This window comes from Lactuca sativa, chromosome 6, assembly GCF_002870075.4.
Source record: "Lactuca sativa cultivar Salinas chromosome 6, Lsat_Salinas_v11, whole genome shotgun sequence".
NCBI lineage: Eukaryota > Viridiplantae > Streptophyta > Magnoliopsida > Asterales > Asteraceae > Lactuca > Lactuca sativa.
Window position 1 is genome coordinate 77,369,393 of NC_056628.2, and position 15,980 is coordinate 77,385,372.

The window sequence follows — 15,980 nt, forward strand, 5'->3', positions numbered from 1 at the left end:
GAAACTCCTACAAAATACATACGGAATATTTTCCTACGGAATACCTACAAAATGATTTTCCTACAAAATAGTTACGGAATTGAATGGCTACGGAGTAGCTACAAAACTAAATAGCTATGGAATAGCTGCGGATCCAAATAGCTACAGAATAACTACAGAAGTAAATAGCTACGTATTTTCTGTAGGTAATCCGTAGCTAATTACATTTTATTTTTTAAAAAAAAAAATTAATATTTTTTTAAATAAAATAAAAATTAATTTGTTCAAAATGAAACAAAAATTCATTACATTAAACTACAAAATGTAAAATACATTACTAAGTGCCTAACACATTACAAACACATCATTTTCCAAAAATAAATATTAGAATAAACATCATCTATACAACAAAATAAAAAATTTGGTCAAACTAAAAAATATGTTGCTATTTACAACACCAAAAAGCTTCATGAAGGGCAACCAACCGGTAACTATTACACAAGTCAGCTACTACAATTTTTTGGCCTCCAGATAACTACTTCATGGACTGTGTCACCTTGTCCAATAAAAGAAACCTGAACTTCTTAAACATAAGATGAGTTGATAAGTAGATTGTATAACATTATAATATATATATATATATATATATATATATATATATATATATATATATATATATATATATTAAAAAACTTAATAAATATAACATTATAACATGAAACTATGATTAAAAAAACCCTTTGATCTGAGAAGTTCATTGATATGAGGTTGGGGACTTGAAGGAGGCCATGTTGCAAGAAACCCTTTAAACCTTTTACAGAACTCACTGCATAAATCTGTTGTGGTGCCTGAGAGATCAGTAGAGCTGAAAAAATGAAAAAATATATTCAATTTCAGACATATGCAAAACCAATCTATGTTCTTGCATACATACACATACACACATAAAACTAATAATTGAGGGATGAAGAACTAACCTGTAATCCAATCCAATCTGTATGTTTGCTACATACACAAACAGCCAAATACCACTATGTGCTCCATTCATTTTTGCTACAACCACCAAACACCACCATTGACCACCTTCTTGTTTGCATATGTTCTGTACCATCACATGCTCAGCTACTCCACCATTTTAGCAACATAAACAACCAAGAACCAGAACAAAACCACCTACATCTTCAATCCATCGTTCTTGATAACTTCACAAATGATCAAGGGACCAAAATTTTGGTCAAGAAATTACCCGAATCTAAAAAATTCGATTAAGTGAACATAACCATGTGGATTCATGCATACAAGGATGATATTTGTTGGGATCTTGCTTGGTGAAATAAGTATACTTATTCTCTGTTCACTATTGCATAGAGTTTAAAAAAAAGAAGATCAAATTTAGTATAACAATAGTATTAACTAAAAAAAATCAAAATTTACCTCAAAAAATTGTGGAATGTGGAAGTGCAAAGAAGAAACCAACGCAAGCAGCAACCTGGTACTATAAATCAAAAGTCCTTATTTTTTACCAGGGGTTTGACCTGAGAACAAGAAATTAGATGAAAAATCAGAAAAATAGGTAATAAAAAAAAACTATACTTCGTAATGTGTATTACTTTTTTCGGCAATACAGGGAGCGGGGGTGGAGTGAAGGGCAGAGTTGCAGACATATAATATTCAGGCATTTCGTCGAGCACTAGTTGTGCATCTCTAAACTGGCAAAGTATTATATAAATATTGAAAAACATTCTTGACGGGGCAAACCTATGATCGATTGTATAGGGATAGAAATGGATTAACTGAAATCGAATCTGATTATGATTCGTGCAGAAGAGTGATTTGAGCATGATTAGGGAAAGTAGAAAGAGGACAACTTCCATTCATTCATAGATAAAGCTTCATTTTGTACCTAAATCGATGATGACCGGGTAGAACACGACGAGAAGCAATGGACGTAGGCAGCGGTGGCGAGTTGCCGTGGCTGAACGACGACGATTTGGAGGCTATAGATAGTATTAATAGCGACGCCAGCCATGGAGATTAGGGACTTAGGTCATGGGTGGGAATTTTCGATAGGATAGGAGGGAAACCAAGTGTAACGGGGTTTTGTAATTTTTGGGGAAAGCATGTTCCCGCTGGAAAGAAAAGACGAGCTGTTTTTAAAATTTTGGAGATGATTCTCTCAAACGCAACCATTTTCCCATTTGTTTTTTAAGTTCACGTTTTTCTTTTTCAAATTCTTAGATTGAATTTTTGTTTCATATTTAATTAAAATTAAAATTAAATATAACATATTACTATTTATTAAAAAACTTGTAGACATTTTTTATGCCACTAATAGTTACGAAAAAATGTCATAAAATGATTAATGCCACAAAATTAGGTTATTAGTGTCATAAGATATAAAGTGCCACAATATCTTTTAAAATTTAGTGGGATAAAACAAAAGTGTCACTAAAAGTAGGTTATAGTGACACAAAAACGAAATGCCACTAAAACTTTATGCCACTAAATGTAATTTTATTTGTAGTGTGGTGTACCGGATTCGAACACGAGTATCTTATGTAATTTTAATGTATGTAAATATACATATACAAAAATAAATTCATCACAAGGTGGTGAAAAGCATAGTGATTACATTGTTAAACCGTGAAACGAATACTTGATCCCGAAGGTGCACACGACATTATGAATGATATTAAAAGCTATAAGTTGGTGAAAGTATAGATAATCATGTATAGTAGAGGTGTAAAAAAACGAAGCAAAAAAAAAAAGACGTTTGATGCCCGAAAAATCGAAAATAAGAAAAATCCGTAGATAATCCGTAGCTAGTTAGCTACGGATTAGCTACGGAATTCTAACGGAAAGCATATTCCGTAGCTAATCCGTAGGTAATTAGCTATGGACTAGCTACAGAATATGCTTTCCGTTAGAATTTCGTAGCTAGTCCGTAGCTAAGTAGCTACGGATTAGCTACGGATATTTCTTATTTTCGATTTTTCGGGTACCAAACGTCGTTTTTTCCGCTTCGTTTTTTTCACATCTCTATTATACATGATTATTAATATTTTCACCAACTTATAACTATTAATATCATTCATAAATTCGTGTACACATACGGGATCCATGACTCGTTTAATGGTTTAACACGCTTATGATCTACACTCACATATAAATACGCACAAACACGTATACATACACACATACACGTACACATATACCAAAACTCTTTCATGTATGTAAATACACATATACAAAAATAAAATCATCACAAGTTGGTGAAAAGTATAGTAATTACATTGTTAAAACTGTGAAACGAATACTTGATCCCGAAGGTGCACACGACTTTATGAATGATATTAATATCTATAAGTTGGTGAAAGTATAGATAATCATGTATAGTAGAGGTATAAAAAACGAAGCGAAAAAAACGACGTTTGATGCCCGAAAAATAGAAAATAAAAAATTTTTGTAGCTAATCCGTAGTTAATTAGCTACGGAGTAGCTACAAATTTTTCTTATTTTTTGATTTTTTGGGCATTAAACATCGTTTTTTTCTCTTCGTTTTTTTCTCACCTGTATTATACATGATTATCTTTATTTTCAACAACTTATAGTTATTAATAGTGTTCAGAAAGTCGTTTGCACCTTCGAGATCCTTTACTCATTTAACGGCTTAATATTGTATCCGTAGCTATTTCGTAACCATTTTGTAGCTAATTAGCTACAGAATAGCTACAGGTTAACATCCGTAACTATTCCGTAGCTAATTAGTTATTTACTTTTTTTCTTGGATTTAACAAAATCATCTATATACATAACATAAACTTACAAAGCAACATATGCATCATTAGAAAAACTAAATATGAATTTAGATAGCTTTTTGTTTGTTCTGTATATAGTAATGGCTTCTAACTAGGCATACGTTTGTATGTATGTTTATCTTATGTATAAAACGGTCAAAACAAAGCAATCAAAGTATAATTAAGCTGTGAAAAAAATAAAACGAAAAAAACGACATTTGATACTTGAAAAATAGAAAAATAAAAAACGACCGTAGGTAATCTGTAGGTAAATACCTACGGATTGCCTACAGAATAAGGTAATCTGTAGGTAATTTGTAGGTATTTACCTACAGATTACCTACGGTATTTTTTTATTTTTCAATTTTCAAAGGTCAAATATCGTTTTTTTCGTTTCGTTTTTTTCACAACTTAATTATACTTTGATTGCTTTGTTTTCACCAATCTATACATAACATAAACTTACAAACAAACGTATGCATCATTAGAAAAGCTAAATATGAATTTAGATAGCTTTTTGTTTGTTCTATATATAGTAATGGTTTCTAACTAGGCATACGTTTGTATGTATGTTTATGTTATGTATAAATCGGTCAAAACAAAGCAATCAAAGTATAATTAAGTTGAGAAAAAAATAAAACGAAAAAAACGACATTTGATACTTGAAAAATAGAAAAATAAAAAATGACTGTAGGTAATCTGTAGGCAAATACCTACAGATTGCCTACAAAATAAGGTAATCTGTAGGTAATCCGTAGGTATTTACCTACAGATTACCTACGGTATTTTTTTATTTTTCAATTTTCAAAGGTCAAATATTGTTATTTCGTTTCATTTTTTTCACAACTTATTTATACTTGGATTGCTTTGTTTTAACCAATTTATACATAACATAAACTTACAAACAAAAGTATGTATCATTAGAAAAACTAAATATCAATTTAGATAGCTTTTTGTTCGTTCTGTATATAGTAATGGTTTCTAACTAGGCATACGTTTGTATGTATGTTTATGTTATGTATAAATCGGTCAAAACAAAGCAATCAAAGTATAATTAAGTTGTGAAAAATATAAAAAGAAAAAACAACATTTGATACTTGAAAAATAGAAAAATAAAAAATGACCGTAGGTAATCTGTAGGTAAATACCTACGGATTGCCTACAGAATAAGGTAATCTGTAGGTAATTACCTACAGATTACCTACGGTATTTTTTTATTTTTCAATTTTCAAAGGTCAAATATCGTTTTTTTCGTTTCGTTTTTTTCACAACTTAATTATACTTTGATTGCTTTGTTTTCACCAATCTATACATAACATAAACTTACAAACAAACGTATGCATCATTAGAAAAACTAAATATGAATTTAGATAGCTTTTTGTTTGTTCTGTATAAAGTAATGGTTTCTAACTAGGCATACGTTTATATGTAGGTTTATGTTATGTATAAATCGCTCAAAACAAAGCAATCAAAGTATAATTAAGTTGTGAAAATTTTTTTAAGAAAAAATCGACATTTGGTACTTGAAAAATATAAAAATAAAAAAGACCGTAGGTAATCTGTAGGCAAATACCTACGGATTGCCTACAGAATAAGGTAATCTGTAGGTAATCCGTAGGTATTTACCTACAGATTACCTACGGTATTTTTTTATTTTTCAATTTTCAAAGGTCAAATATCGTTTTTTTCATTTCGTTTTTTTCACAACTTATTTATAATTTGATTGCTTTGTTTTAACCAATTTATACATAACATAAACTTACAAACAAACTTATGCATCATTAGAAACCATTACTATATACAAAATAAACAAAAAACTATCTATATTTGTCTTTAAGCCACAATTAACATCATTAAACAAATACATGATATACTAAACATAATACATACATATGGTGTGTATGTAAATGTGTGTATTTATTTCTATTTATGTTTAGAAAATAACTTTGATTTAAAAAAAAAAAAACTTCTAAATGAGTAATGGTTTCTAACGAGGCATACGTTTGTATGTAAGTTTATGTTATGTATAAATCGGTCAAAACAAAGCAATCAACGTATAATTAAGTTGTGAAAAAAATAAAACGAAAAAAACGACATTTGATCCTTGAAAAATAGAAAAATAAAAAAAGATTGTAGGTAATCTATAGGTATTTTGTAGTTAATCTCTTCCGCCGATAGTCCGTAGCTAATTTGTAGCGAATTACCTACAGAATATCTACGGATTTAGTTCCGTCGTTATTCCGTAGCAATTGTGTAGCTAATTACTAACGGAATACCTATGGATTCTCGTCTGTAACTATTCCGTAGCTATTTTGTAGCGATTCCGTTACTAAATTAGGGTTTCTCCTTCCGTAGGTATTATGTAGGTAATTACCTACGGAAATTTTCCGTAGCTATTTTCCTGTGGCAAAACCTTTTGTTTTCTAGTAGTGTATCTATTGTCTCTTATAAAAAAAGTATGACAATCTTAATCGATACCTATGGCTGATTTTGACCTATGGCCTCAATGTTCGAGTGTGACTAATATTTGTCACATTTGGTATAATTAAGTGTGATTAAAGTTTTTATTATTTATACAATAGTCACACAAACTAATTTAAATGTATATAAAAACAGTTTGTAAATTTTTTTAATGACCTTTGGCCACACTTTTAATAAAAAGCGTGACAAACCGTTTTTTGGAAAGTGTGACCGTATGTTATTTTTTACTAGTGCTCTCTCTCTCTCAATATATATATATATATATATATATATATATATATATATATATATATATATATATATATATATATATATATATATATATATATATTCTTCTCTCTCATATTTTGATTTGACGGATTGAGACAACCCCTTGGGCGGATGTATTTGCTTATTTTAGCCCCGAAAGAGAATCTGTGTATATTATTTTCCATTTTCATTTTATGTTTTATTTAATTACTTATTAATTAAAAATAAAAATTAATGTATCGTTTTCAATTTTTTTTAACAAACAAATACCCTTATTAAAGACAATGAATATATTTCATGATTTTTTTAATCATTTTGGCATTTATTTCGATTTAAACTTATTAGGAATTTTGGCAAACTTTTTATTTAGGTTCATGGGGCATTCCCTAGTTATTGTATCTAACCGAAAGCCGAATTCTATCCTATGTAACATTTAGATATTGGTTAGAGTGTTGGTGGATATAAATCATATAATCATTTATCTAAAGTTTAGGATGTTACAATTGTACAAATGAAAATCGATAGATACATCTCACTTTTTTATGGCTTTATTCCGATACATGGTATCTTGATTTTAATACTTTGGATACAAGGGATAATCAAACATGTGGGAACAAGTGTAACCGATCAAACATAATATCCTTACTTGGATGATAGCTTAGGATCAGTTGCCTATGCAAAATTTTGACTGGAAATGGCTGTATTTGTAAGTCAATGTCTATGATAGTTGTATTTGCATTGAACTTATTGTCTGAACTCTAACTAGAATGTTTTTTTTTTGTTTTGTATCATGTTTCCCAAGCGCTTTTGTGAAACAAGGTTTATAACGGATTGAACAATAAAAATGGGTGGAATCATGTTTTTATTTCTACTTATTTCAACATTACAACCATTTTTAATTTGGTGGATAACAATTATCCACTGAAATTCGAACCAAATTCATCGTTCGATTTAGTGAGTTTCATAAACATTTTCCATCATATTGATGCGTATGATTGACAATTTGTTTAGAGATGCCATAATAGTAGTTTCTTTTTCATAGATATCTAGCCATTACATTAAGTTTAGTTTCATTTAAACTTGGTTGGATATATTAGTGCAAATAAGTGTATCATGGATCATTAATCTTCCACATACAAAATAAATATTAATCTTGCATTAAATTAGCATATAAATACATATGATATAAGAAAAGCATTTTATTGCAAAAGAAATGACTGAATTGTTACCCATGAAGTATTGACTTCACGGATGGTACACTTAATTTAGCAACACATTGATTCATATTGTATAAATTAAATCAAACTAGGAACATACAAAACCATTTGGGACTTCACCGCCACAGACATTAACGAGCAAGCTAAGAGATACTGGTACATTAAGATTGATCCCTAGGACGTTGGCTTTGATTGCAGTGCACAAACAGACGGCAGCCTCAAGGTCGGCAAGTCCTTGGATAAGAGAGCAACATGGCTTCACCGGTGGTGAACCTAACTCAACTTTGACCAATCCCCCTAGAAGATTAGCACAAACCCCCAGTTTCAAGGCGTCTCTAGGGCAGGTTTCTGTATTTGGGTTTGTGTTTGGTACTGTGTTCGGGTTGGGGTTGGGGGTGTGGTTAGTGTTAGGGATGGGGTTCGGGTTCGGGCTGGAGTAGGGATTGGGGTTGGGATTGCTGCTTGGGTTTGGGTTTGGTTTTTGATTTGGATTGAGGGTGGGTTCTGGTATGTCGGACGTTTCACAGCCACTAACCACGACACATAATAAAAGGTTGAATGCTATGACCAGAACAACGGACACAATACTCTTTGATGCCATGCCGAAACGGGTAATGAAAACTTTGTCAATTATGGTAAAGGAAGAGTGTGATAGAGTAAGGATACAATGGAGCATTATATAGGTATCTGTGGAGTAATATTTTTTGTTTAAATATATTCCATTTATTAATTGAGTCAAATTAGCATGATATAGTTTTTGCTGCCACCAACTCAAGCACATCAAAGCGTTGAAAGTCCCTTTTTTTTTTAACAAAACCAGATGCATTATACTTATTGCATACAAAAAATATATATGTGCTCCAACGGATTAAACTAAAGTCACAGACCACGTTTAAGTTTTTCCATTTTCTAAATGGATGTAAGTCATGCTATCATAGAATAATTAGAAGAGAGGGACTTCGAATCATTCCCATGATTTCAATATTTGTCGAATCATTCCCATGATTTCAATGTTTGTCACATGAAAGATTTTTGGCATCTTAAATATAAATATAGTCAATAAACAATTGCTTTGAAGCAGGCGAGGGATATGTGTATTAACTGACTCAAGATGTTTTGATTGAAGACCCTTAATTATAATTTTAACAAAATTTTAAGTAAATTCATTATAAAACTAATTCTAAATGGAAATTATTAGCCACGACATTCTAGAGTTGTTAGATCAGCGGCATATTTCTACGACGGTAATTAAAATTTAATTGTATGAAAATGTTATTAATTTAGCGAAATATATAGCAGCCAAACACAATTTAAATGTTTAATAGCATTTTAAAATGACAAAGATTTTTGTTCGGAATCAACTATTAGTTAATGATTGTTATACATTCTCTATCTTTTGGTGGCATGAAGGAAAAAGAATTAGTAACAAACCAGTTAGTAAACAAATCATATACTCAAAGAAAACTAATTATTTTTATATTCGGTTTTATATGAACCATTTATACGAACCAATTTATGAAGGATGTCCAAAATAGAGAACTAAAGAATATCCTTGCAACATTTTACATTACCGCAGTGCAATTGATAACCGTATATGTTTGGAACTTGTAAAAGTATCACAAATCACTACATATATAGGTATTTTAATTAACGACTGATGAAATGCGTCATTTGCATGGTAGATGAATTGCGGGAGGTCTGACGGATTGTGGCTAATCCTTCACATAATTTTGAATATTTGACATGAACTAGCATAAGATTTCATAATTGATAAATTATATTTCTAAAGTTACTAGAAATGATACTAAACTAAATGGCTTGTGGTTGTTCTTTGTCAAATAAGAGAAATTTTTGCAAAACACGTTTAAAAATATTCAAAATTTAAAATAATTTAATGGGTTATCGTGATCCGTCATTGATTATTATTATTATTATTATTATTATTATTATTATTATTATTATGTTTTTTTTATTTAGAGAGTAAGAATCTTATCTGATAAAAAATATTAAACCCATTAACGTTTTTTCCAAAACTACGAAAAACTAGAACACATTCCAACTTTGTTTCTTCTACGACAACATTCTTATTTTTTTTTTCAGGATGAATTAATCGTGTCTTTACATCTTCAAGATATATCGAACAAAATTTTAATGATTCATTAGTGACACAACCATCGACTATATAACCTTCTAGTCACTCCTTATTTATGGCATAGTTTTTTCATATAATTTTCTAAATGATACATCCATCTTATACATACCAGGATCTGCAAATATATTTGTAGGTAGATGCAAAACTAAATGAATCACAATGTCAAAAAACCCAAGAGGACAAATCACTTCTAATTTGGATAAGATTCTAATAAATGTTGCCTTCACTTCTCCCGTATCCTTCACCAATAGTGTTCTCGAGCAAAGATGTTTAAAAACATACAAAACTCTATTGTTGGTGTATAAGTATCCTTATCCAAAAACCTTCTAACTCCAATTGGTATCACACCTTGCATAAGAATGTGAATAGCAACCATATATTTCTTAAAATATAATCATGTTAGATGCAAACCTATGAGGTCGTTTCAGCCCAACAATGTTAGTATTAATTTCTCTCGCTTTCTTAATCATGTTAGATGTAAACCTATGAGGTTGTTTAACATTTTTATAAATTCACTAGCGTAGGCGAATAAATCTACTTTTTGAATACCTTACCTCATATGTAAATGTGTATTACACGATTGGTCGTTTATGGATAATTTAGCAGCATTTCCCTTAGCTCCCGAATGTGTGTGCGTGTGTGTGTGTGTGTGTGTGTATATATATATATATATATATATATATATATATATATATATATATATATATATATATATATATGGTTAGGATCAAAGATGAATCACAAATATTGTGTGAATGTGTGACCAAATTCTGGCCGTCAGATTAAAAGAATTAACCATTATGATCTTAAGGTACATGTTGTTAACATGTGATAGCATGTACTAGATAATTACATGTTAATTAATCATAAATGCAAATATAATATTTATTTAAGAGAAAGAAATCAAAATAAACTACATTTTTGGCAAATTTCAATTTAATTAATAAAAATCAATTCAAATTTTGGATTTGATGAAAAAAAAATTCAAACTAAATTTATTTTCTGTGAATATTAATTCATTCAACACGTTCTACTTCATTCTCATATATTTTGTTTTTATCCTTAGATCTTAGATAATATGACTTCATTTAAAAGATCTTTTTATATTAACATTCTAAAGAATACGAATTCGTATAAGTTAATCATCCACTTCGTTCTCATATATTTTGTTTTCATTCTTAAAGAATATGACTTCATTTAAAAGATCTTTTTTTATAGTTAACAATCTTAAAAAATACGAAGTCATATATAAGTTAATGATATTAAGACTAAACTGTATTATTTTAAGAATCGATAATCTGTTAATCATATAATAATACCACCAGTTATTATAAGTATTCTTAAAGAATATTTGGTACATATGTAAATCAGAATGAAATTATTGAAAGAATCAAGTTTTATTTTTTAAAATTTATCCATTTTTGATACAATATTTGACATATTTATATAAAAATTAGAATACGGTGAATTTATATATTGTTGTAAAAATAACATTCTTAACATATGCATTCTCGATCTTCTATGATCCATCATTTTGTATTATGTTCTTTAAGAATAAGTTTCAATTCCATGTTCCATTCTCCAATACTCAGTTTCATTTGTTTCTTCAATTCTTCAAGAATCTCTAGACAAAATTTGCAACCTGTGATTCACAAAAAAAATACAATGGCTTTGCATTTATTATAGAATTATTATAACGAATCTTATCTGATGAAAATTTGGAAACGATTAACATGTTCAAAAGGAAATCTTATTCATTCCAAATATATAACATATTTAATTAATAGAAAATAAATATATCAAATGCAAAATGCTAAAATTACTCTTTTATATTGATTGGATTAAATTGGTCGCACATTCACATAATATTTGTTAGTTATATATGATCTTAACTCTTACTCTCTCCCTCTCATTCTCTCTCTCTCTCTCTCTCTCTCTCTATATATATATATATATATATATATATATATATATATATATATATATATATATATATATCATTCTCTCTCATATTTTGATTTTGACGACTTGAGACAACCCATTGGGCGGATGTATTGGCTTATTTTCGCCTCCACAGACAACCCGTGTATATTATTTTCCATTTCCAGTTTCTGTTTCCCTTAATTCCTTATTAATTAAAAATAAAAATTAATGTCTCTTATTCAATTTTTTTCACAAACAAATACCCTTATCAAAGACAATGAATGTATTTCATGATTTTTTTAATCATTTTGACATTTATTTCGATTTAAACTAATTAGGAATTTTCGCAAAGTATTTATTTAGGTTCATGGGGCATTCCTTAATTATTGTATCTAACCGGAAGCCGAATTCTATCCGTCATATAATCATTTATCTAAAGTTTAGGATGTTACAACTCTACAATTGAAAATCAATAGATACATCTCACTTTGTTATAGCTTTATTCAGATATATGGTATCTTGATTTTAATACTTTGGATACAATGGATAATCAAACATGTGGGAACAAGTGTAACCTATCAAACATAATATCCATACTTGGATGATAGCTTAGGATCAGTTGCCTATGCAAAATTTTGAAAGGAAATGGCTGTATTTGCATTCAACTCTAACTTGAATGTTTTTTTTTTGTTTTGTTTTGTATCATGTTTCCCAAGTGCTTTTGTGAAACAAGGTTTATAACGGATTGAACAATAAAAATGGGTGGAATCATGTTTTTATTTCTACTTATTTCAATATGACAACCATTTTTAATTTGGTGGATAATAATTATCCACTGAAATTCGAACCAAATTCATAGTTCGATTTAGTGAGTTTCATAAACATTTTCCATCATATTGATACTTATGATTGACAATTTGTTTAGAGATGCCATAATAGTAGTTTCTTTTTCATAGATATCTAAGCCATTACATTAAGTTTAGTTTCATTTAAACTTGGTTGGATATATTAGTGTTAATAGGTGTATCATGGCTCATTAATCTTCCACATACAAAATAAATATTAAGCTTGCATTAAAGTAGCATATAAATATACATGATATAAGAAAAACTTTTTGTTGCAAAAGAAAGGACTGAATTGTTACCCACGAAGTATTGATTTCACAGATGGCACACTTAATTTAGCAACACATTGATTCATATTGTATAAATTAAATCAAACTAGGAACATACAAAACCATTTGGGACTTCACCGCCACAGACATTAACGAGCAAGCTAAGAGATACTGGTACATTAAGATTGATCCCTAGGACGTTGGCTTTGATTGCAGTGCACAAACAGACGGCAGCCTCAAGGTCGGCAAGTCCTTGGATAAGAGAGCAACATGGCTTCACCGGTGGTGAACCTAACTCAACTTTGACCAATCCCCCTAGAAGATTAGCACAAACCCCCAGTTTCAAGGCGTCTCTAGGGCAGGTTTCTGTATTTGGGTTTGTGTTTGGTACTGTGTTCGGGTTTTAGAGTTGGGATTGGGGTTTTGGTTAGTGTTAGGGAAGGGGTTGGGGTTGCTGCTTGGGTTTGTGTTGGGTTTTTGATTTGGATTGAGGTTGGGTTCTGGTATGTCGGACGTTTCACAGCCACTAACCACCACACATAATAAAAGGTTGAATGCTATGACCAGAACAACGGACACAATACTCTTCGATGCCATGCCGAAACGGGTTATGAAAACTTTGTCAATTATGGTAAAGGAAGAGTGTGATAGAGTAGGGGTACAATGGAGCATTATATAGGTATCTGTGGAGTAATATTTTTGTTTAAATATTTTCCAGTTAGTAATTGAGTCAAATTAGCAGGTTATAGTTTTTGCTGCCACCAACTCAAGCACATCAAAGCGTTGAAAGTCCTTTTTTTTTTTTTTTTTTTTTAACAAAACCAGATGCATTATACTTATAGCATATAAAAAATATATATGTGCTCCAACGGATTAAACTAAAGTCACAGACCACGTTTAAGTTTTTCCATTTTCTAAATGGATGTAAGTCATGCTATCACAGAATAATTAGAAGAGAGGGACTTCGAATCATTCCCATGATTTCAAGGTTTGTCACATGAAAGATTTTTGGCATCTTAATTATAAATATAGTCAATAAACAATTTCTTTCAAGCAGGCGACGGATATATATATATATATATATATATATATATATATATATATATATTCAGGTTCATTTGAGACCATTCTAATTTTGTGAGACTGTGAGACCAAATCTAAAAATAATTTTAAAATGCAAAATAAATGGAAAAATCCAAAAAAAAAATTTTAAATATTATTTTTGGAACTTGAATTAACTAAAAAAATAAAAAAATATTCCGTTTTTTTTTTTGAAAAATAAGTGTATTATTCTAAATAGAATATTACACTGACATATTCTAAAAAATAATTTTAAAATACAGAATAAATGGAAAAATCTAAAAATTCTTTTTTTAAATATTTTTCTCGGAACTTGAATTAACTAAAAAGAATTAAAAAAAAAATTCATTTTTTTTGAAAAATACGTGAAATATTCTTAATAGAATATTACACTGTACATATTCTATAAATAATTTTAAAATGCAAAATAAATGGAAAAATCAAAAAATTCTTTTTTTAAATATTATTTTTGGAACTTGAATTAACTAAAAAAAATAAAAAATGGGTCTTACGGTCTCACAAAATATAGGTGGTCTCAAATGAACCTAACACTAACTAACTATATATATATATATATATATATATATATATATATATATATATATATATATATATATATATATATATATATATATATATATATATATATATATATATATATATATATATATATATATATATATCAACTGACTCAAGATATTAGGATTGAAGACCCTTAATTATAACTTTAACAAAATTCTAAGTAAATTTAATATAAAACTAATTCTAAATGGAAATTATTAGTTTATTACCCACGACATTCTAGAGTTGTTAGATCAGCGGCATATTTCTACGACGGTAATAAAAATTTAATTATATAAAAATGGTGTTAATTTAGCGAAATATATAGCAGCCAAACACAATTTAAATGTTTAATAGCATATATTATGAGCATTTTAAAATTACAAAGATTTTTGTTGGGAATCAACTATTAGTTAATGATTGTTATACATTCTCTATCTTTTGGTGGCATGAAGGAAAAAGAATCAGTAACAAACCGGTTAGTAAAATAATCATATAGTCAAAATATACTCAAAGAAAACTAATTATTTTTAGAGTAAATTACACGATTGGTCCCTATGGTTTGGGGTAATTTGCGCAATTGGTCTCTAACTTATATTTTTAACTCGGTAGGTCCCTAATGTTTGTTTTTGTTATGCACTTGGTCCTTACTTTTTGTTTTTGTTTCGTGCTTGGTCCCTGTGTTACCTAAAAAGAGTATTATTTAAATAGGGAAAAATGGTATGGTAGGTAGGGTAATGTGAGGGGGTTGGGGTTGGGAGTGTGTTTATATAAATAAGTTAAAAAATCAAGGGCAAAATAGTCTTTTTAGGTGAGACAGGGACCAGACGCGTAACAAAAACAAACAGTAAGGACCTTCCGAGTTAAAAAAAATAAGTTAGGGACCAAACACGCAAATTACCCTAAACCATAGGGACCATTCATGTAATTTACTCATATTTTTATATTCCGTTTTATATGAACCATTTATACGAACAATTTACTAAGGATGTCCAAAATAAAGAACTAAAAAATATCCTTGTAACATTTTACATTACCGGAGTGCAACTGATAACCGTACATGTTTGGAACTTGTAGAAGTACCACAAAACACTACATATATAGATATTTTAATTAACGACTGACGAAATCACTACAAGAATAACTATCTATGGGGACGACACATATCCAGACAACAAAAGTCGTCGCTACAAGCAAAGCTATACCGACGACATGTCGTCGGCATAGCTTTTGCCCACTTTGACCAATTTAGCTTGACTGGAAACGTTATGCAGACGACATGTCGTCTGCCCAGCGTCGGCGGGAAACAAAAACTTTTTCACGGTCTTTTCATATCATCATGTAATTCTTGTTTATCAAATGTTAACTGAATATTGACTAACGTTTTATTTTATCAACTTTTTGGTGAAGTGGTTCTTGTTTTTCTC

The 15,980-nt window shown here is 29.6% G+C and overlaps 2 protein-coding genes and 1 long non-coding RNA gene across 3 annotated transcripts; all 3 read right to left on the reverse strand.

The window, feature by feature from the left end:
- Positions 1-346: 346 nt before the first annotated feature.
- LOC122194591 (uncharacterized) lies at positions 347-2,138 on the reverse strand. Its single transcript, XR_008224585.1, has 5 exons — positions 1,883-2,138; positions 1,414-1,514; positions 957-1,336; positions 717-844; positions 347-559 (listed from the first exon to the last, which is right to left on the reverse strand). It is a non-coding gene; the product is annotated as an uncharacterized LOC122194591 (long non-coding RNA).
- A 5,673-nt stretch (positions 2,139-7,811) lies between these two features.
- Positions 7,812-8,324, reverse strand: LOC111903338 (lipid transfer protein EARLI 1-like). The gene has a single exon (XM_023899117.3). It carries the CDS (start codon positions 8,322-8,324, stop codon positions 7,812-7,814), a length of 513 nt encoding a protein of 170 aa, XP_023754885.2.
- Positions 8,325-12,869: 4,545 nt separating this feature from the next.
- On the reverse strand, positions 12,870-13,509 carry LOC111903337 (14 kDa proline-rich protein DC2.15-like). The gene is made up of 2 exons (XM_052764455.1): positions 13,356-13,509; positions 12,870-13,293 (listed from the first exon to the last, which is right to left on the reverse strand). The coding sequence occupies exons 1-2, from the start codon at positions 13,507-13,509 to the stop codon at positions 13,019-13,021; spliced, it is 429 nt and encodes a 142-aa protein (XP_052620415.1). The 3' UTR covers positions 12,870-13,018.
- Between the last annotated feature and the right edge of the window lie 2,471 nt (positions 13,510-15,980).